This window comes from Myxocyprinus asiaticus, chromosome 33 (assembly GCF_019703515.2).
Source record: "Myxocyprinus asiaticus isolate MX2 ecotype Aquarium Trade chromosome 33, UBuf_Myxa_2, whole genome shotgun sequence".
Classification (NCBI taxonomy): domain Eukaryota; kingdom Metazoa; phylum Chordata; class Actinopteri; order Cypriniformes; family Catostomidae; genus Myxocyprinus; species Myxocyprinus asiaticus.
The window spans coordinates 5,634,121-5,658,401 of NC_059376.1; the positions used below are offsets into that span (position 1 = coordinate 5,634,121).

General features: G+C 39.5%; 1 protein-coding gene across 1 annotated transcript in view; it reads right to left on the bottom strand.

Annotated features, from left to right (window-relative positions):
- Positions 1-9,927: 9,927 nt before the first annotated feature.
- Positions 9,928-24,281, bottom strand: part of ogg1 (8-oxoguanine DNA glycosylase) — a 29,464-nt gene continuing 15,110 nt past the window's right edge. Inside the window, 6 exon segments of the mRNA XM_051670174.1 lie at positions 9,928-10,584; positions 10,587-10,629; positions 10,711-10,760; positions 11,000-11,147; positions 22,584-22,762; positions 23,104-23,283. Coding sequence (XP_051526134.1) covers positions 10,436-10,584; positions 10,587-10,629; positions 10,711-10,760; positions 11,000-11,147; positions 22,584-22,762; positions 23,104-23,283 — 749 coding nt within the window. The 3' untranslated portion in view covers positions 9,928-10,435.

Consider the following 24,281-nt stretch of genomic DNA (forward strand, 5'->3'; position numbering starts at 1 on the left):
CCTTTCAGACCGTGCCTCGTTCCCTCATGGGACCTCTCTGTAGTTCTTCAGGGTCTACGGAGAGCCCCCTTTGAGCTCTTGCAGTCAGCTGAGCTTAAGGCACTCTCTTTGAAGACTGCCCTCCTGACTGCGGTCACTTCCATCAAGAGGGTAGGAGACCTGCAAGCGTTCTCTGTCAGCGAAACGTGCCTGGAGTTCGGTCCGGGCTACTCTCACGTGATCCTGAGTCCCTGACCATGCCCAAGGTTCCCACAACCCCTTTTAGGAACCAGGTGGTGAACCTGCAAGCGTTGCCCCAGGAGGAGGCAGACCCAGCCCTGATGTTGCTGTATCCTGTGCGCGCTTTACGCATCTCTTTGGATCGCACGCAGAGCTTTAGAGTCTCTGAACAGCTCTTTGTCTGCTTTGGTGGACAGCGGAAAGGAAGCGCTGTCTCCAAGCAAAGGATCGCCCACTGGCTCATTGACGGCATAACAATGGCATATCACGCCCAGGACGTGCCGCCCCCGGCAGGGCTATGAGCCTATTCTACCAGGGGTGTAGCGGTAGTGGTGGCCCCAGTCGGTTAATTCCTTTTTTTTGGGGAGAGTAAAAAAATAAAAAAAAATAACAGAGTGAATAACAGTTCACATAACAGAGTTCAGCCAGTTGCAGTGTTTCGTATAGGGACCCCTAGTGTCACTACATCGACACAACGTTGAGTGAGTGACAGATAGGGAGTGTCCTGATTGCTTGCGTAACCTCCATTCCCTGATGGAGGGAACAAGATGTAGTGTCCCTCCTGCCACAACGCTGAACTACCCACTGAAATGGCTGGGACCTTGTCTCGGCTCCTCAACACAAAACCTGAATGAGTGGTTGCATACCAGCTGCTTTTATACCCGTATGTCCGGCAATTACAGCAATTACAGTATACTAACTTTACCAAATGGAGAGTAGTCACCTGTCTGCTTTATTTGTCTAAGCCTACCATGGACATAGGCTAGTAAGCTGTGGTTTACCATAGAAATTTCATCTATAATCAGTATATGCAAGTCACTAAATACCACACGCATGGTATTTATTTTTCTTCTCCTAAAGGTGTGTAAGGCAATTTTACATCTGTCCCGACTGAAAATGTACTATGCATGGTCTTGGCACCCAAGATGAAAGCAGCAATTCCAGTAGGTGCTGTCAAATGAACAGAAACTTTGTCTGGTGCAGTTGCAATTTGGGATAATAATCTAGTCGCTTCATATTGAAAAGCTCTGATTAAATGTGACTTTCCTGTTTCTGCACCTCCAGTAACAAATACACGGAAAGGCTATGGCTTTTTACCTCTAACTTTCTCTAAGCACCACTGTCTTGATAGAAAATATATTTTTGTTTGGAGTTCATTGACCTAAGTAGATTGAGAGCATCTGATCTACACAAGACATTCAAACTAGATTCAAATCGATTTTTTTCTTTCATTTTGAATGGATAGATCAGGAATTATATCAACATGCTCATCAAGTGCTTTTGATGAACCTCTCATTTCTTGTTGACATTCCAAGCGCTCTGACTCCTGCTCAGGACACATCTCACACGTTTGCCAGTTTGCCCTGGCTACATTTTGCTGTGACAGGGGGACCCCTCGTTAGGGCCCGAGCACCGGAGGTGCTAAAGCCCTATTGTTTTTGGAATGTTTTTAGGGCCCAAGCACTGAAAGTGCGGAGCACTATTGTTCTTCTAAGGATTATTATTAGGGGTTCAAGAGCATAGCGCTGAAACCCTATTGTAATTGTTAAGATTTTTAGGGGTTCAAGCGCTTATCGTTGAAACACTATTGTAATTGTTATGATTTTTATTATTATTAGGGGTTCAAGCACTTAGCGCTGAAACCCTATTGTAATTGTTACGATATTTATTATTAGGGGTTCAAGCGCTTAGCGCTCATAACTCCTAGACCGTTTGTCATAGACTCAAGTGCTTTATACCATTGGAATCCTTGGCTCAAACCAAACAAAACGTATATCTTCGATTTCATTTCCACCATCTTGGATTTTTCATAAAACCTACTTTTGCGAACTAGTCCTAGGTTTTTCGTCCGATCAGGACCAAACCAGTGCCAAACGATTCTATGGAGCCTCAATATCAAAAGTTATCAAAAAAAGTTTGAACTTTCGACTCGAGCTAGCTACGTTTTGCGAAAACATCGGAAGTAGGAGTGGCCAATTTTACATAAATGGCTATAACTCTTGAAGGAAATGAGATATCTTCACCAAACATGGCATGCTTATGTAAGAGGTCAATCTTTGGTCTTGCCACATGGTGGCACTATAATACCAAAAAAACATGAAATTGGTTGTAACTATGAAACCGTTAATCCTATTGACTTCAAAATTTGCACACATTGTCTTTGTCTCAGCTGCCATCTAAATGGACATTCACGTATTTTGAAAAACATGGCCGCCATCAGCAAATCAAATTTCATCAGCTATTACACAAGGTTAACAATCGGAACGAAACTTGGTGGACCTATTTGACTCTTGGTCTGAGAGGGCTGTGCAAAGTTTTTAAAAAATCGGCCACTAGGTGGTGCTATCACGATATTTGTAGGTGTTAACGTTTGTATATAATGCAGTGTTGTGAAAAAACACAAGTAATATATATCACCTGAGAGCTCTTCTCATTCTAAACAACTTTGCCTCCAGAAGCATTGGTGTCTGTTAAACCGTTTGTTAAATATTTCAGATAATGTTAAAAATTTACTTTTGCAAACTAGTGCTAGGTTTTTCGCCAGATTGGAACCAAACCAGTGCGGAAATATACTCTGGAGTCTGATTATCAATAATTATAAAAAAAAGTTGAAATTTCGTCTCACGGTAGCTAAGGGGTGCCAAAACGCTCGAAAAGGGCGGGCCATTTTTACTAAAATGGCTATAACGCCTGAACGAAATGAGATATTTTCACCAAACTCGGTACACATGTGTATGAGCTCAATCTGAGGTCACAGTAAAAAAAAAAAAAAAAACGTTTTGCCAAATTTGGCCACTTGGTGGCGCTATAACAGGAAAATAACACCTAAACAGCTCTAACTATGCAACCGTAAGACTGATTGAGTTGAAAATTGGCATGCAGTGTCTTTGTCCAAGGTGCCATGACTGTCTAAGAGGACATTGGCGTATTTAAAAAAACATGGCCGCCATCAGCCAATGAAGTTTGAGCACCTATTAGACAAGGTTAACGGAGGCCGATCGGCACAAAACTCGGTGGGCCTGTTCGACTCCTGGCCCTAGAGGTCTGTGAGAAATTTGAAAGAAATCGGACACCGAGTGGCGCTAACGAGTTTTATGCCTCAGTAATCACGCTGAGTTTCACACATACACACAATATGCATATCATATGTTAGATCTCCTCATTCTGAACAACTTTGCCTAAAGAACTACTGCTGTCAATCAAATCGTTCATTAAATATTCACGATTATGTAAAAAAACATACTTTTGTGAATTAGTCCTAGGTTTTTCGCTCAACCTCATTAAAAGCAATGCAGTACAATTCTCTGGACTCTCTAGGTCAATAATTATGAAAAAAAAAAAAAAAAGTTGAACTTTACCCTTTGGGTAGCTATAACAGTGTCATTTAGAAAATGGGCATGGTCAAGTGTACAAATAAGCCCATAATTCCTAAACATAAACTCAGAACTTCACGAAATTATGTGAGCACATGCGACATATGATTCTAAACAAGCATGCATACTTTTATGGAGATCGGACCATAGGTGGCGCTATGAGCTTTAAAAAGCTTTAAAAACCATGTATTTCCTTAGTAAATTGTCTGTATTGGCTGTAAATGGTCTATTCCATCTATGATCTAGGTGGTTACATGCTTGCTAAATAAAACATAATACCTTTTTACGCATGTGCTTAAAGGCCTTAAACTGCTTGAACCCCGTTAATTGCTGCTCGCAGCAATTTTTTTTATTTATTATTATTCTTTTCAAGGTTTTCAGTACTTTTGGGGTACATAACATACGTGAAAACTCTTGAAAGTTTGCACACACATCATTAGGGCTTGGCAAAGTTGCCAAGGGGTCATGCAGGGAGAGGCTCTGCAGCACCACCTAGAACATGGGCCTGTTCGGGGGGCTCTGTAGCACATCCCTTTTGAGCTACATTCACCAAACTTTGTACACACAGATCTCATCAAGCCGGACAACTTTCGTGCTGACAGTCATAAGCTCTGCACAAAAGGAAGTTGGCCATTTTGGACTGTTTGAAAAATGCATGCTCTGGAATTTGATATACTTCTCAGAGGGATTTCATGTTACAGGTACCAAATGTGGGCGACATCATGCCAAGACAGTGCAGATTTAAAATTCTGAAGGGATCCTTGATATCTTAAATACTGTTGCCATGGCAATGCAATAAATGTCATCATTCTTTTTTGTGCATATTCACGTTTTGAGGTATTTGGCATGCTTGGATTTTAAATTCTTAATTTTTATATAAATAGAATATAATAAAAATATAAACTGAAATAAACTCTGAGTGGCAATTACAAGAAATTACCAATAGAGGACATCCAAGCTCCAATGTTGAATGATTCCCAAAATAACACTGAGAAGATTTTTTGTGTCCTGTCTAGAAGGGATCCCACTTTCGTCTGTTACGTATATGAAGTATGTGTAACTACGTTCTTCAGTTAACTATATTTCTCATTTCATGTGTTAAACATCTCCAGTTCTTGAGTTGGAGTTTCTGTTTCATCTGATCTGTGTATGTTTTAATTGCCGATCTGGCGCTGGAATGTGTTATTTTGAATTTATGATAAATGTTTGTTCTGGCTGTTATCAGTGTCGTTTAATGTCAGCAGTTTTTTCTGCAGCTCACGCTCTTTTCCAGGAAATAGAAAAACGAAATATGTCTCCCATTGTGATTGCCTTCTTGGCCGTATTGTTTGTGTGTATGTAGAGCATGTGTTTTGTCTTTATCGCTCTCTCTCTTAATCGCTCTCAGGTGTGGGGTAACTAGGTGATCTGATTGTTAATGGAAAGCAGCGGCACTCAGTGCGTTTCCTTCCCATATATACCGAGTGTTTCATGGCTGGGTTGTGCGATGGGTGTTCGTGAGCTGTGCCATCTTGGTCACCGGTGCTCTCGCGCAAATTCCCGCTGCTGGAGCGGATTTTCCCGCAATATTTTTATTTTTTTATCTACACAGTGTTGATATGGCAACAAGTAAACAAATGAAGTTTTGTCTTACCAGCGTATGTGGAAACGTTTAAACCACGTGTGTGACAACTAACCCGGCGTTAGTTTGTTTCCCGCGCTCCCCTAGGCTACAAATCTGAAAATGGCAATATATGCTGAACACTTGTATGCTGAAAGTAAGTGTTCATAAATGTTTTTACTGCTATAAAAATGTCAATTATATACAGTAGATATATGCAATATACAGAATATGACAATGACAAAAATGACAATTTTCATATATATTTTTTTTTTAACATTTGTGGAATTTAAATGTGTACATAAATGCTCAAATATATTAACTCTAATTGTATTTGTTCGCAATGGCGATTTCTCAGGCCAATCAGATTGATTTATTTGTTCTTGTGGGTGTGGTCAGTGTGAACATGCAGTATTCTAAACTAATTTATGTCCTCATTTGCCCTACATTAATTTAGAGGCTATTTAAACAGTTGTGCATATGAATAACGAATGCAGACTCAAAGTTAATGTACTTCATTTATTTTGACAGTGCACAGAGAAAAAAACGCAACAAAAGAATTGCAATGAAATTACAAGCCTAAATGACTTCTGTGCTCATATTAAAATCTACTTAGACTACCTTAACACCTAATGCCATGAATTACATTTGTTAATTTAATTTAAAGCCGGTTTATGGATAAATAAAAATGGTAAATTTCATTGCAATATAATCTTTGAACATTTTCTGCCAGCTCTAGGTAAACAATGTGTTGTCAGAGTAGGCCATTATCATAGTCCGTAAACACGTATCGAGTCAGATGAATTTAGTTATCAGAGTCTTTAGTTTAGGCAATACCAAGGCCTATTAAAATACTGATGAATATAAAAATGCTTACATTTAATTTGATTTTTTTTTTATTATATCAAAAATCTAAAAGATGTGCATTATTGCTGACATCTACATGCACACTTTGGAGTTGGTTGTATGCCTGTAAGTCATTTGCTTCCAATGTTACTGAAAATGTATTCTCTATGTTATGGAAATGTTTGTAAATGTTTTGGATATGTATGCTCCAATTTTGCCTGAATTTTTAGAGACAGTCCCTAAATTTGCGACTATTTGTGAATAAAGAATGTCCAACGTCAAGCCAACTTTATTGCATTATTTATTGACGTGGGAACGCTTGGTCACTTGTTTATGATTTCGCTGCAGTATCATGGAAAAAGAAACTACATGTAGCCCTGTCAATGAGGCCAACGTAGGATCAGTACATAAGGGCACATTCAGCAACATGGAAAAGTGGATCAAGTTGGGTTTTAAACTCGCGACTACATTGGTACAGCTAGGAAAAACGTGCATCAAACATCCACACCAACCCAGCCTTGTTTTTTTAGATATGCTGCGAATAACCTACAAACAAGGAAGTCTTAATGCCTAAACTAAAGACTCTGTTAACACATGTATCAGACTATGATAATGGCCTACTTCGGACAACACATTGTTTCCTAGAGCTGGCAGGAAATACTCAAAACAGACACAAGCAGCGTATCTATCAACCACAAAAAATATAATATTGAGCAGCAGCCGTTGGAGTTGCATTGGAGTGACTTCACCTCCCCTCTTCAAATGTCTGGCTAGAGGAGGAGCAGTCGATCAAGAACTAGTGGACCAATAGGGACGCAAAATGGCCCCTGATTTACATGGCCCCATGATTTTCCAAAACTCACAAGTTTTGGAAAATCAAGCGCAGAACTTGGAAACAAAAGCAAAGAAAAATACAGCGTAAGCATAAAAAATATATATATATTAGCAAAATTGGCAGAGAGCACAAAAAACAGTAATATAACCAAGAAAACATGATTTTGTTTGCAATTCTGAAGACTTTGCTTTAATTTTAATTTTAATTTTTTTTATTTTATTTATTTATTTATTTTTTGCTGCATATTTTAAATGTGTTTATATATTTTTGATTCATGCTTGTTTTGTTTTTTTATTATTATTATTATTTTTTTTTTATCTGCACTTATTATTTTGATTCACACTTATTTATTTTTTTGGATCGGTGACCACAATACTTTTGATGGGATTTTGATCCCATATGAGCGCTGGCACGTTTCACAACGCAAGGACGCGTGAAATAGAGCTTGCATATCAAGGTGCATCTGCGTTCACGTACTTGCGTAGAGTATGTTTGGGCCTGATATCTTCTATGTCGGTTTGGAGACCGCCCCTTTTTGGAGCAACCTTCTCATGATACCCTTCTCGAATCATGAACTTCCTAATTATGAATCAGTTAACATTTCACTGAATACTCAACGCTACATAAATTTGCGCATAAGAATATTATACTTATGTTAACACAAAAATGTTAACTTACGGTCGTATCTACTCCAAGGATTGGACAGTTGAAAACAACGACGTGCACCTGAACAGGACTGGGAAGCTTTGCTCACCAGCTTCCTGTTGTAATATTTAACTATAGGTGTAGTACCGTTTTTCACCACTAGATGTCTCAGGCGGGCTCTGGTGAAACGCTGTCACCGCCTCTATTATTTCAGTGATATTGTGCCTCATTTTAGATTTCTATAACTTTAAACGGCTTCAGATGTTTGGAATTGCGTGAATGGGAGCACCTGCAGCACTTTGCCTTTTCACAATGCACATTAACCGCTCTGAGGCGGCTGAAAACAGCATGAGAGTATCCGCACGAGAACATAGAACAACACGTCACCTGTCACCCTTTGAGGTTTATAGGCCAGGCTATATGGGAATATTGCAAATAAATGTGTGATGATTAACAGTGCTCTTTAGATCATGATCACACAGTTAGTCGGCATGTTGTTTCCGAGAGTTCCGGTACCCTAGGCACATTTCACATTATGCCAACTCCTCAAGTGGCATCTCCCATCAGACATTTTTGTATGGGCTTAAGCACGTTTACTTTCCCCTGACACGATCGAAAACGCATTGCGTCAGACAGTATGGGAGACCCAGGATCAGATCCTGCATTGGAACCAGTAATTGATTGCATTCACATAATCAGTGGAGCACGATTCAGAGGTTGCATTTTAACATTATATTTTTACTTCACTGGTTGTTAGGTTTAGGTTTGGGTGGTTCAGTTTATAAAATAATCATCTTCACTGTGTTACAGTCTGTCTAGCTGAAAACAACTCACTTTTGGCTCCCCTCCGTGGACATTACACCCGTAAAATGGAATTCACATGTGCCCATACACCCAACAACACTTCACACTTTGGCTACTCGGGGCAGTGTTCCGAATTTCGGTAAGCATGGTCCAATGAAAAAAAAAAAAAAAAAAAAAAGTCAATCTACTGTTTCCGATTTCACTGTGAGATCAGTCTGATTCACAACATAGCATGACCTTTCATACCTAATTTCTTAAATAGTTACCCAAAGAACTGCAGTATCACACTCATTCTCACTGCATTATACATGTTCATTCATTCTAACGAGTCTGTGACACTATGTACAGAACAGCGGATGCAGATTATTTCCTCAAAATGAATCCAGAGCATTCACAGCTATGAATAAAAACAGCACAAGAGTGAATATTACCTTTGTCACAGTAGAAATGGATGCTGCTTTTAAGTGCACTTAGACAGTAACATGCAAGAGCTTACACTCATGCAATAAACTTATGTGTGATGGACAAAGATTAATGACGAAGTAAACAAATGTAATATTTGTCTTGATTATTCAGCAGTTAAAACAATTATATTACTATATTTAGACCTGTCATTCTCTAAAGACAAGAAAAGTTTAAAATACAAAAAAAGAAAAGACTCTGAATGGTATGTTGGTATTTTATCCATGAATTAGGTCATGTTTGAATAGTAAAAGCTAATGTAATTTCTGACACTAGCGCCACCGAATGGAATTGCAAAAATAAAAACAAATTTCAAAACAGCTTTCAAAATATGCCTCTCATCTGCAGTTGATCAAACAAAGATATAGTCCCACCTCCAACTCACCATTTGTTAAGTAATGTTGTTTGGGCGGGCCTAAACGGGTCGCTCAAAACAAACACAGGACATTTTACAGCACCACAGAGACAGTGTTTACAGTTTTTTAAGAAAATTAACCTATGAATGGCTTACTTATAGTGTCTCTGAATATTAAGCACAGATAGAAGTATTAACACTGAAAAGTTACATCAGCTTTAATAATTAAACAGTAGACAATTCTTATATAAGGAGCTATGACTCAGCTATGATCAGTGAAGTGAATTTCTTCTATTTAAGCAAAGTGTGTAAGCTGTATTTTGAAAGAATAGTTCAACCAAAAATTAATAATCATTTACTCACCCATTTCATTCCAAACCTATATGACCTTCTTCTGTGGAACACAAAAGGATATATTTTGAAGAATGTTCATGCAGCTCTTTTCATACTATGAAAGCATTCAGTGACCACTGAGAACTTTTGTAGGGTGTAAGATTTTCATTGAATAATGATGACTTACATTTCAGTTTGTTCGACTTCAGGACATATCTCACAAACACATATTGTGTGATATACTGTATCTCACAAACAACATGGACAATACTTATGTATATATAGATGTTGTAATTCTGTTTTCTTTTGGGGGGCACTGCCACTGGTCACTGTATACTTTCACTGTATGGAAAAGAGCAGTGTGAACATTTATAAAAACATCTACTTTTGTGTTCCATGGAAGAAAGTCATGTGGGTTTGGAACAACATGTGGTTAAGTAAATAAATGACAGAATTTTTTTTTTTTTTGGGTGAACCATTCCTTTAATAGGGAAATTATACAATATACCATTGATTAAAATTGTACTTACAATATGAAATATGGTTCTGCAAAGATTGCAAAAAAATTTTAATTCAATACATTTCTCAAATGCTAAACATTAAAAAAAAGAGCTTTTTAGTGATAAACACTGTTCAAGATACACATTTGAGCACATACTGTATATGTATGCATGCACGCACACACGCGCACAATATTCTTTTCTTTAAAATTACTGAAAAATGGAAACATTTCAAATTCTGATTTATATTCAACAAATTCATCCACAATTTATATATAAAAAAAAAAAAAAAAAAAAAGAGCACACACTACAAACAATTTTCTCAATCAATTTTTGTTGCATCATGTTTTATCATTTACTTGTAAATATATTTTGTTTACAGATGATTAGATTTTTCTACTGGAAAACAACACAAATTATCTTTTACAGTTTTATTGTGTATCTGGCTGAAGTGTGAGTGGTTTAGTGATGGACATTATCAAAGCCAGAGTTATGTTCTCTGATGCTTGCTGTTTTCCCTCTTTTCCTGTTTTTCTTCATTCTGTCATCTTTTTCCTTTTTTATTTTTATCTTGTTCTTCACCTCTTCTCGACTTTCAGTAAAGGAATGCCTTCTTTCAGCTTCTGAAATCTCTTTAGATCAGCACAGAACAGTACCTGAGACACAGAGACATCAATAAGATTATCAATACGGAAAATAATAATAATATTCAATGAATGCTGTGCAGTAATACTCACAGAATGAGCCCAGCCAGCGTAAGGTCCCCAGAGTTTTCTGAAGAAATCACCTGCAAAAAGAGGAGTAAAACTGATTTTTAAATTTTTTAAAGAAAAACTGAGTGGCACTTACACTCAGACGGCAACAGTCCCGAAGTTATGTGCCAAAGTTGAATACTCAGAGATTAGGTTTTGTTCAAATCTTTAACCCCAAGTATGAGGCATAGAAACAGTGAAGTTTGCCTTTGAAAACATCACTAATAAGACAGGATGAGCTATGGGTAATTCAGTATATGGTTTGTGCACTAACCGATATCTTTGTAGACTTTATCTGTCAGGGTTTTTTGGCTGCTACCGGCAGCACAGCTGTAGTCACGCTTGGCGATCTGCCACACGTGTGTATCCACAGGAACAGCCTCAGACTTGTCCAGTGACATCAAACATACACAGTCGGCCACCTGATCCCCAGCAAACAAACAGTGCATTTCACATAGGTAACATATAACAACTGTATACTGCAAACTCACAGCTAGAACGATCACTCTAAGGCCATAAACATACTCTACGCAAGAATGCAAACAAAGATGTGAATGCTTAGTAAAAACATGTATGCTGTCCCAGATGTGTATGACTTTCTTTTGCAGAACACAAACAAAGACTTTTAGAAGAATGTCTCAGCTCTGTAGGTCCATAAAAGTGAGTGGTGACCAAAACTTTGAAGCTCCAAAAAGCACAAAGGCAGCATAGAAGTAATCCGTACAACTCCAGTGGAATTTAATAATATCACCTGATATTATTTTTGTTATATATTTAATTAGGGTAACATTCCCTTATGAAAAATATTCATGGTTTTCATACAGTAACCATAGTTTAACTATAATATGTATAGTAAAACCATAAAATGTGCTATATTGTAGTAACCCCCAGTGGTTAGTACAATACTACTATAGGCAATACAACCATGGTTAATTTTTGTTAGTTAAAAAAAAATAGGGTGACAACTAGGGGTGTTGAAATTAATCGTTTCTACGATGCATCGCATTGCGGACGTGGACGATTCTGCATCGATGCAGTAATAGACCATAATCGATTATAGCCTACTGACGTTTCTCTGACGTCATTCGTCATATACGCGCTAGCGTAAAATGGCGGAGGGAGGCGAGTAATAAAAAATGCACCCACTATTTTAAAAGCCGACGTCTGGGCATATTTCGGCTTTTATGAACAAACTGGTAAGCACGAACTGGACAAGACACACGCTGTGTGTAAAGCCTGTCACACACGAATAAAAAATGTAGGGAATACCACTAACTTAAAAAACCACGTTAGCCGTTTTCACCTGGAGATGCTATCACCTGCCAGTGCCAAGGCAGACCCAGCTCAGCCAAAAATAGATCAAACGATATCAACTTTGCCGCCCAACTCGGGGAAAGGGAAGATAATAACCAGATCTGTGGCACCTTTCATAGCGAAGGATATACGGCCTTATACTGTGGTGGACAACCCCGGGTTTCGCCACCTGTTGAAGATGCTGGAGCCGCGACATAAGCTCCAGTCATGCAGCCACTTTACAGAAAAGGTTATACCTGAACTCTACCACGAAACCAAAGCCCAGGTAATGGCGTCAATAAGCCAAGATAATTGAGTAGCAATAACGTGATTCCTGGACTTCAGTCACGACAGAGTCTTATGTAATAATAACGGCACATTACGTTAGCTTGGACTGGCAGATTTTGTCACGTGCTGCAAACGAGAACCATTTATGAGTCTCACACGGGTGTTCATCTGGCAGAGCTACTGTCTCATGTCATGGAGGAATGGCAGCTATCAGATAAAGATGTAGTGCTTGTGACAGACAATGCGTCGAACATGATCGTTGCAGCTCAAGTAGGAAAATTCCCTCATGTAAAATGCTTCGCGCATATGCTGAATCTCGCGTCCCAGCGGGCACTTAAAGTGGCCACGCTCTCCAGGCTTCTGGGCAGAGTCAGACGAATATCAACATTCTTCCACCGCATCGAGCCACTGTCTGAAAGTGAAACAGCAATGTCTAGGCCTGAAAAATCATAAGCTGATAACTGATGTTGCAACAAGGTGGAACAGCGCATACGTCATGTTCGAGAGGTTCTTGGGACACCAACCTGCAATCTGTGCCACCTTGCCGTTTCCAGAAGTCAGAAAAGGAGAGTCAGACCTGTGCACTCTCACTGAAACAGATGTGACAAATGCAGAGGACGCTGTGAGGGCATTAAAGCCTATGAAGGATGTGACCACACTGATGTCAGAAGAGCGCAGTCCAACAGTGTCTCTCATTGCTCCTCTAAATGCGCAACTTCTCCAGAATGTGTCAGACACCATCGGAGACTCACCCATGATCCACGAGATCAAGAATGCAATCAAAACAGATCTCCTGAAGAGGTACGGCAGTGAGGCAGAGAAGAAACAGTTATCCTAATATATGTGAGCTGTTGCATTGACGGAGTACACTCTGCTAGTCTGCTAGTTTAATGCTTTTTTCTATTATTTTGTTCAAACACAGAATCAGTGTACACCTAGGAGGACAAAAGTGTTTGAAGTGCCTGGAGGAACAGGAACTCTGGAAGAAGAAACACCCATGGAGGACAGCCCCTCTGCTCCCAAATGAAAGGCCTCATCGCTGCTCATGAGTTTGCTGGAACAGTCTTTAACTGACACTGAAGGTACAGTAGAACCCAAGACCCCCTATGCCAGGGCTGAGGAGAAAATGGAGACTGTGGCAGCGGGGGCGTGGTCAAGCATCTCTCCGGAGAGAGAAAGCGGTAAGGGCGCTTACACCTGAGCCAAATTATGTCTAACACCTCTCTCTAATTTCAGTGAGCACGGGGAGAGCGGCATAAAGAGGGCCACGCAGCACTCAGAGAAGAGAGAGTACCTGGGCACTAGAGACCTGATTGTGAAGCCAAGAGCTTATTATCGTAAAGATGAGAGTTTATTTTTCTGAAGTTGTTGTTTATGTTTAGACTGAGTTGTTGAACACGCTGAGAGCCCTGAAAGAGTGCATTTGCTGCAGTGGTGAGAATAAAATGCTTACCTGAACCAGAAAATCTGCTTCTCGCCTCCTCCTTTAACTAAGAAGTCTTACAGAGACATACTGTAAAGCCCCATCTCTGCCTCTCACTGAGGACCCTTTGAACTGGTGGCGGGTCCATGAGGTCACATTTCCCCTTCTCTCTAGGCTGTCAAAACGATACTTGTGTATCCCAGGCACAAGCGTGTCTGCAGAGCGGGTTTTCTCCACTGCAGGAGATGTGGTCACTGCTAAAAGAAGCACTCTCAAACCAGAGCATGTGGATCAATTAGTTTTCTTACAGAAAAACCTATAAATTCCCAAATGCTGAGCAGTGACTCATGTTTGTGATGTTTGGCACATTCAGGAAGTGCCCTGTGCTGTTATTTTATATTTGTTATTTGCTTTTATTTTGAATATTAGAGCACTGCAGAATGTTTTATTTTTGAAGATTGACCATATTCACACAATAAGCAAGCTCGGCCTCTACTATTTATTTTAGTTTATAATTTAATTTAATGTTTATACATTTGTTAACATTTAAATATTTTATGAAGTACACTGCACTATATGCGCTTTTGTTGTCTGCTGTGTTCAGACTTAAGTTTTGTTTGATGTGTGCTACGTTCAGGAAGTGTACCTTCTTGGAGCAGATAAAATAAAAAGGGAGTTCATATATCTGACTGCTTGTATTCATTGACGTAAATGTAGCCATGTGCAGTAATATTGAAAATTGAGGATGCAACGCATCGTGATGCATCATGATGTCGAATCGAAGACATGACAATCGTAATCGAATTGAATCGTGAGACCAGTGAAGATTCACACCCCTAATAACAACATTAAATTGATCATAAATGTATTCTTAATATCCACTAATAAATGGAGTTCCAGTGACGCCATGCGAGGAGCAGACGTGTAAACGGCGAGCTCTGCGCACTTTGCTAGTTTTGAAATATTTTTGTGTCATAATCCGGTGAGATTCGATACATCCTGCTACATATATGTTCTTTGAAATCAACATGGCAAAGAAGTCAAAATCCTCGGGCTCTGGAGATATAAAAAGACACTTACGTGCTCAAGCTGAAACCTCTGACGGGCCTGCAGACCAGGGACTCGGTTTGGACAGTGCGCTGGGAGAAATCTAGCATCAACTGTCCAACATGTTTATGATGCTGACGAAAGTTGTTGCTGACTTAGAGGAACTTGCTGTAATACATCGATCGATTACGGCGATGGAAACAAAATTTTCTGAGTTGGTTACAAGAGTGTCGGACATCAAGAAATGGATCGATTATCTGGAGTCATCGGAGAGAGAATTAGCCGCTAATCCGCTAATGACCAAGATAGATTTTGAATGCGTTTTTGAAAAAATGTAAGACTTGGAGAACCGAAGTAAGCGAAATAATGTATGAATTGTTGGAAGGCCGAGATATGGTGAAATTCCTAGATGAGCTTTTCCCAAGTCTGCTCGACATAACAGGCCATAAGCTGGAAATCAAGCGAGCTCACAGAGACCCGGCTCGCAGATCCACTGAGGGAGACAGGCCCCGAACAATTCTGGCCAAATTTCTGAGATCATCCGATAAAGATCTTGTGTTGCGCGAGGTGAGGAGCAAAGGAAAGCTTTCTTGGAAGAATCACAACATTTTATTGTTCCCAGACTTTGCAAATTCGACAAGAGAGAAACGTGATCGATTCAAGGAATGCAAGAAACTCTTACTTCAAAGGAGATCGCTTTTGCTCTGATGTTCCCGGCCAAGCTGAGAATAGATACTAAGGATGGCCGCAAAGTATTTACATGTCCCAGGCAAGCCTTGTCTTTCATAGAAACAATTGGTGAGTAAACCATTTGGTGTTTCTCATGTGAGTGGATTGACTCACTGTACTTACTCTTGGCTGTCTGAGGAAGCTGGGTGCAATTTTTGTTTCTTTTTGTGCTGTTCCGCCTAGCGGCTGGAGTTTGTTTTGTGGAATAACATTCCTTCAAGAAACTTTTGCATTGACAGAAGATCGCTTTTACACTGAAGTTCCCGGCCAGATTGAGAATGGATACTAAGTATGGCTGCAACATATCTACATGCCTACAAGCGATGTCTGTCATGAAATCAATGGACTGAGGAAGTCATGGTGTGTTTCTTATGTGGCCTCTGAGTGAAATAGACTTGCACAATACACTCTTGAACATCTGAGGAACCGGGATGTCTGTTCTGTTTCTTTTTGTGCTGGTTATGCCTAGCGGCTGGAGTTTGTTTTGTGGAATAATACTCCTTTGCGACAGTTGTGGATGAATCTGCACATTCTTTGTGCTTATGCCTCCTATTGGCTGGAGTTTGTTTTGTGGAGTATTTTTCTAGGACAGTGGGAGGATTACATCATCTGCTGCACTCATGACCAGCCGGCTCACTGAACATTCGTTTGTTTGTCTGAGGAAACTGTACGGCTATATATATATATATATATATATATATATATATATATATATATATATATATGCTGGTTCCGCTAGAGACTAGAGCTTGTTTTGTGGAGGAACACACCTTCGAGACAGTTCTGTGAATGAATCTACACGTTCTTTGTGTTTATTCTGCCTACTGGCTGGAGTTTGTTTTATAGATTTTCTGTTATGTAATTTTGCCTCACAAAATTTGTACAGAAGCACCGGACTTGAGCAATCCGACGGCAAAGTCGTCATGGGGGCTCTCGTAGGCGTACATGGACTTTTCTGTTTGTTTGGTTCTGAGGGAAGTTCAGGGTTTGATTGTTGCACTAATGGGGAATGTGGTCTCTATAATCTTGTTTTTGACACACAATCTATATTTTCTAATATGTCAAAATGTCAGATGTTAATATGAGTGGATTATCTCTCCACGTGGAATGTGAATGGGTTGGGGCACCCCATAAAAAGAAGGAAGGTTATTTCTTTTCTTAAGCGTAAGAAATATGAAATAGTGTTTCTTCAAGAAATGCATCTTTCCCTGCAGGAAGCTGAAAAATTTGGAAATTGGTTATTATACTGATAAATAAACATCTACAATTCAAATGTATCAAACAGATTAAAGATAAATTAGGAAGAGTCATTATTGTTTTAGCAGAAATTCAGGGGCAAAGGTTGATTTTGGCTAATATTTACACACCTAAGGCTGATGATCAGGGCTTTTTTATAGATCTTGAAGGGATGTTGCAAGCAGCTGACTTGCAACCTCATGATATAATATTGGGATGAGACTTTAATCTTTTGATGGACTCTGTCCTTGATCATAGTGAAGCAAAAGTGTGTAAGCCCCCTAGAGCAACAGTGACACTTCACAGGATGTGTAAAAATCCTGGTCTTACATATATTTGGAGACTTTTGAACCCATCTGGTAGGGACTATTATTTTTTTTTTTTTCCATCAGTCCATAAGATTTATTCTAGAATAGATTTATATATATATATATATATATATATATATATATATATATATATATATAATATTATATTATATTATATTATATTATATTATATATCTAAGTCCCTCATTTCATTTGTTGTGGATTGCTCAATTGGAAACATTTTAGTCTCAGATCATGCCCTGGTTAGTTTAGAGGTGTTGCCACTGATGGAGAAAATGAAATCATATAGTTGGCGCTTTAATGTATCCCTTTTGCAAAATCCTGAATTTCATCAAATGTTAAAGGCTGAAATCAATGTTTATATGGAGACCAATTGGTCCTCAGTATCCTCTGTGGTCATGGCTTGGGAGGCAATTAAGGCGGTTCTTAGGGGCCGGATCATACAGTATTCCTCATTCATCAAAAAATCCAGGGTACGAGAACTCGTGGAGTTTGAAGGGAATATTAAAACTGCTGAAGCAGAGCTGAAGCGCCGAATGTTGTCCGAAGGCCTCAGAGAATTGACCCGATTGAAATACAGATATAATACTATTTTGTCACGGAAGGTGGAGTTTTGGCTATTCAGGGCAAGACAGTCATATTTTGAGTAGGGGGACAAAGAAGGGAAGCTTTTGGCTAGATATATAAAACAGAGAGTGTCTTTTTCTACCATTCCCTCAGTGAAATCTGCTGGTGGTGAAATATTTACCTCAGCTATTGATATTAATAATGCTTTTAAAGAACTCTATCTTGATCTCTATAGTTTCACGTCTTCGTCTACTGATGAAGATATTAGAAACAACGGAGCAAAAAAATTCTCTTGATTCTGAGATAACCTTGGAGGAGCTTGACGAGGTAATTAAGGCCCAGCCTACATGCAAGGCTCCAGGGCCAGATGGATTTGCCGCCGAGTTTTTTAGATCTTGTGCTACAGAACTGGCTCCAATTTTGTTAGAAGTTTATACAGAATCATTAAAGAATGGAAAGCTTCTGCCAACCATGACACAAGCCAGATCCAAGATCCAAGCGAGTATAAGAGTTACCATCTAATTTCCCTGATCCAGCTAGACGTTAAAATATTGTCAAAAATTTTGGCTTACCGACTAAGTTATGACATCTCATACATACAGACCAGGTGGGGTTTATTCGGGGCCGCAGCTCTTCTGATAACATTAGGCGTCTCATAAATATTACGTGGTCAGTGACGAATGATCAGACTCTGGTCGCTGCCATCTCACTTGACGCTGAAAAGGCATTTGATATGGTAGAATGGGATTATCTTTTTAAGATTTTGGGAATATATGGGTTCGGGAATACTTTTATTGGATGGATTAAGTTACTTTATAGACACCCGGTGGCGGCGGTACAAACGAATGGATTAATTTCAGATTACTTTTCTCTGGATAAGGGCACCTGGCAGGGTTGTCCTCTTTCCCCATTATTGTTCTTGCCCTGGACCCATTAGCAGCCATGATAAGAAGGGAAGATGATTTTCTAGGGGTGGTGGTGGAGGGTGTGGCGCATAAGCTTTTGCTTTACGCAGATATTTTATTATTTGTCTCCGACCCCACTAGATCTATGCCTTGCCTCCATAGAATTCTTCATTCCTTTTCAAAATTGTTATTATTTTTTATTTTTTTTCCTTTTTCTCCCAATTTGGAATGCCCAATTCCCAATGTGCTTTTTTAAGTCATCGTGGTCACGTAGTGATTCGCCTCAGTCCGGGTGGCAGAGGACGAATCCCAGTTGCCTCCACGTCTGAGACCGTCAACCCGCACATCTTATCACATGGCTTGTTGAGCACATTGCCACAGAGACATAGCGCGTGTGGAGGCTTCACGCCATCCACCGTGGCAACCATGCTCAACTCGCCACGTGCCCCACCGAGACCGAACCACATTATAGCGACCACGAGGAGGTTACCCCATGTGACTCTACCCTCCCTAGCAACCGGGCCAATTTGGTTGCTTAGAAGACCCAGCTGGAGTCAATCAGCACGCCCTGGGATTCGAACTAGCGAACTCCAGGGGTGGTAGCCAGCGTCTTTACCACTGAGCTACCCAGGCCCCCCATTCCTTATCTAAGTTCTCGGGATACAGAGTTAATTGGTCTAAATTCAAAGCTTTGCCTCTGACAGCGTACTGCCCAGTAACGGCTTTTCAGCCAGGCGCCATCCAGTGTCCCAAACAGGGCATTAAGTATTTTGGCATTTTATTCCCAGATTTGCCTGATTTAGTCAGAGTTAATTTTGATCCCTTAATAAAAAGGTTTGAGCGATGTGGGCAGGTAGGCTTCATTACATTTAACTATGATTGGGAAAGTTAATGATATTAAAATTAATTGTATTCCAAAATGTAACTACCTGTTACAATCTCTCCCTGTAGATTTCCCCCTCTCTTATTTCAAGCAATTTGATAGCGAAGTCCTTCATTTGGAATGGTAACTGTCCCAGGTTACATTTCAATAAGTTACATAGGCCGATTGAAAAAGGTGGGTTAGGCCTACACAAGATTTTGTTTTATTATCATGCATTCGGTCTCAGACATTTGGCTCATTGGTCGCTTCCACCTGAGAGAGCCCCTCCCTGATTTTGTATTGAAAAGGAAGTTCTTGCCCCATCTCGCCACTGCAAAGCCCTTCTATCAAACTAATTGGAGAAGTTAAGTCACACCCCGTTATCTCACATTTGCACTGGATATGGACAAAAGTGTCCAGAGTGTTTAACTCGGATATTTTTTTAAACGTTGCCTCGAGCATATGGCTGAACCCTAAACTATGTATTAATAAGCCACCTGCTCGGCACTGTTTTTGGGAGTAGCATACACCCCCCTAAAGCAGCAGATACTCTGGGAGTGCTGATTACTGCTTATGAGAAAGGTCATGGAGGCATCAGTGTATTGCTCCTTGCTAATTCAGAGTCTGGGGGGACGGAGCTTTAAATTCTCTCAAAAGATTATGGGAGGAAGATTTATACTTGTTATTGGATGAGGGGGTGTGGGCTAGGATTCTAAAAAACGTCAAGTCTGCATCTAGAGATGCAAGGGTGCGCCTTATGCAATTTAAGATTTTACATAGATTTTATTGGACCCCTTCTAAATTGTATAGGCTTGGTCTTAAAGACACACCCACCTGCTGGCGATGCCATTCAGAAGATGGAGACACAACCCATGTTTTTTGGGGGTGTCGAAAGATCCAAGAATTTTGGTTGAAGGTGCAAAGTTTTGTATGTTATGTGTTGAGCACTCAAGTCTCTTTCTGCCCAGACTCTGTATTTTGGGAGATGGGGAGGTCATATATTTGGAGGATAAGTATATAAAAAATTGGGTTTTGACCAGTGTGATGATTGGTAGGCAGGTTATTATAAGGGGATGGAAGTCAGATGGAGCACCCTCGTTCCCAGTGTGGTTTGCGGAGACGGGGAGGGTAGCTGCTTTTGAGGAGAGGTCGAGCAAATAAGAAATGGGGCAATTATTTAGTGTTTTTGGGGGACTCTTGAGGAGGGGCGGTGGAGAGAGCAATTTAGAGTTTAGTTTTTAATTATACTTAATTATTGTATTTCCTTTTTTTGTTGTTTTAGTTTTGTGGTTTTTTTATGTGTGTGTCTATATTCTATTAACCACAGGGGTGTTCGTGGGGGGTCAGGGTGGGGTGGGAGATTGGTAGGGGGAGGGGTTATAGTGGGGGTTTAATATTAAAAGTGATTGATTCATTATATATGTTGTGTTTTTTTCTTTGTGTTAACTTATGAATCAATAAAAATGTTAATGTTCACATCAACCATCAGAATGGGGAAAATTGTGATCTCAGTGATTGACTGTGGCATGATTTTTGGTACCGGTCGGGTTGGTTTGAGTATTTCTGTAACTGCTGATCTGCTGTAACTGCTGATCTGTTTCACACACAACAGTCTCTAGAGTTTACTCAGAATGGTGCTAAAAACAAAAAACATCCAATGAGCGACAGTTCTACGGATAGAAACACCTTGTTGAGAGAGGTCAACAGAGAATGGCCAGACTGGTTCGAGCTAACAGAAAGACTATGGTAATTCAGATAACTCCTTTGCAGTGAGCAACTACTTGCTCAATTGTAGTGAGTAGTTCATCGAACCAGGCTATGTTGTTTCAGTCTTTACCTGTCCAGTTTTGGTGAGCCTATGCCCACTGCAGCCTCAGCTTTCTGTTCTTGAAGGACAGAAGTGGAACCCGACGTGGTCTTCTACTGTTGTAGCCCATTCGCCCCAAGGTTTGACAAGTTGTGCATTATGAGATGCTAATCTGCTCACTACAATTGTGCAGAGGGGTTATCTGAGTAACCGTAGCCTTTCTGTCAGCTCAAACCTGCCTGGGCTGCATTTCCCAAAAGCATTGCAAGCTTAAGTTAATCGTAGAGACCACTGGAACCAATGGCTTCTACAATCTACTTAAGCTTACAATGCTTTTGGGAAATGTAACCCAGGCCATTCTCCATTGACCTCTCTCATCAACAAGGCATTTCTGTCCACAGAACTGCTGCTCACTGGATGTTTTTGTTTGTCCGAGTAAACTCTAGAGACTGTTGTGCATGAAAATCCCAGGAGATCAGCAGTTACAGAAATACTCAAACTAGCCCGTTCGGCACCAGAATTTATGCCACGGTTGAAATCACTGAAATCAAATTTTTTGCCATTCTGATGGTTGATGTGAACAGTAACTGAAGCTCCTGACCTCCTGCATGATTTTCTGCATTGCACTGCTGCCACATGACTGGCTGATTAGATAATCGCATGAATATGTAGGTGTACAGGTGTACCTAATAAAGTGGTCGGTGAATTTGTTTCGCTTCAGAAAAAGAAGGTAAAGTCCCTTTAAGACTGTGCGGAGCTCAAGTGAATCAGTGAATCATTTATGCAAACTAGTTCATTTACATGAACCATCCGAAAAAAATCATTCACTTAAATGATCAGGATTTCCAAGTGCTACATGACAGAGAGAGGATGGTTTAGTGTGTTTAATTACTCCCTTGGCTCCATTTCTGTGTACACAATACAATATGACAAGTGTAGGGTTTTGTGACACTACAGCACTACTCATTGGAAAATGTAGATTGATACTGGAAAAGCTACTGAAGACTACTGACACTCTACTGAAAAATGTAGTTAAGTAGCGTTGCTACTTTTAGTCAATTACTCCTTAACACTGGTTATTATTCAGGTAAACATGTTGACTGTTAAACTAACGTTAACTAACTTGCACAGCAAGATTTTGTTAAAATTGTTGCGCCACCATGACATAAGTTAACCTAAAGGAGAAAACTGACCATAGAACAAGACAACAGTTTACGCTAATTGTTGCTAGAGTGCCCCTTTAAAGCATCGCTGGAAATAAAATGCGTATTTGCATTGCTTTATGATTGTGTTGCTAGAATTGTTTGCATGTACTTGCGCAGACAGAGTGTGTTTTGGTCTGACTGAAAACGCTGACTGAATAAACAGTTACCTTAAGACCAACTCCAGGTAGTGCTCTGAGTGTATCTCTGGCATGCAGGTAGGGGGCGCTGCGGAGCGACTGGAACCAGTCAGGTCCGTGAGAGTTTACAATGATTTGAGCGCTCTGCTGCAGGAAACTTGCACGGTAGCCGAAACCTAAATCACGCAAACGCATCTCTACAGTAGTGTCTGCCACATACACAAACAAATTACGAAAATTGAAAATGAACGTTTTCAGTGCTTGATTATGATTGGTCAATTGCAACATTCAATTTCTTTATTTATTTAGTAAGTAGCCATGTAATAAGCAGGATGTTGTTTATTGACATTAATAATGTTATCACAAAATAAACCTCTTCAGGGTGATACAACACCTAACCATGTTACACTAAGTTTATTTTGCGATAACTGGCTGACTGTATATTATGCTGTAATTATTGGAGCACTGATAAATGGAGAGCTGTAGTAGTATATATATATGCAAGAATAAATACTGCGTAACATCTGTAGTACTGTATGTGCTAAAATACCTGATAGAACGTGTAAAGAGGGGAAATCATGATAAGCCACATCATCAAGCTTGCAGAGGGGGGTCCCCAGTGTCTGACACAGTCTGTCGATCATGCCCTGAATCCGCGAGATGTGATTATTAGAGCTACAGATGAATGAGAAGAGACACTCCACAGGGTCTTGACGTAACATACGCACTCCTGAGATCAAAAAACACATTCACATGTAAACACACATAAAAAGGAGTTTTGCATTAAGATCAATTGTCCAAAGGGATTTTCCTTAAAGGGATAGTTCTCCCATCATCTACTTACCCTTATGATATCCCAGGTGTGTATGACTTTCTTTCTTCATCTGAACACATTTGAAGGAAAATAGAAATATCTTAGCTCAGTAGGTCCTTAAATTGCAAGTGCATGGTGATCCGAATTTTGAATAGGGCTGCAACTAACGATTATTTTGATAATCTATTAATCTAATGATTATTAGAATGATTATTCGACTATTCAGCGATTATTGCAATGATTAATCATTAGCTATTAACCGATTATTCAGCTTGTGCCCCAACGTAAAAGGTTGTATTAAACGTGCTTACTAACAATAAAGAGGACAAAATCATCTTTTAAAAATACCTCTAAATGAAAAATTACTTTTTAAGTTTAATTCAGTAAAGAAATTCACTGCAAAAATCCTATTGTTATCAAGGGTTTTTGTCTTGTTTTCCATTTAAAATGGTCTAAAAATCCTTAAAACAAGATGCATTTACTTGAGAAAAAACATAAGATATTTAGACTTGCTTTAAGAGAATGTATCTTAAATATAAGTGTATTTTTTCACTTGGTTATACTTCTGCGAGTGCAGTAAAGACAAAATACACTTATTTCCAAGATCTATTCTCTAAAAGCATGTTTAAAAATCCTTTAAAAAAAAGATGCATTCACCTGAGAAGCATATAAGATATTTAGATATTTTAAAATATTTGAACTTTTAATATTATATTCAACATTTTCAGATAACAATTTTTTCTTCTGCAGTATAGCTGAGCTGAGTTTTAGATATTTACGCTATATGGCCAAAAGTTTGTGGACACCATATGTGCTTGATGAACATTTGATTTCAGAATCAGTTTCCCCCTTTGCTGTAATAACAGCTCTTTTGGGAAGGCTTTCCACTATACTGTATGTAGTAACATGGCTGC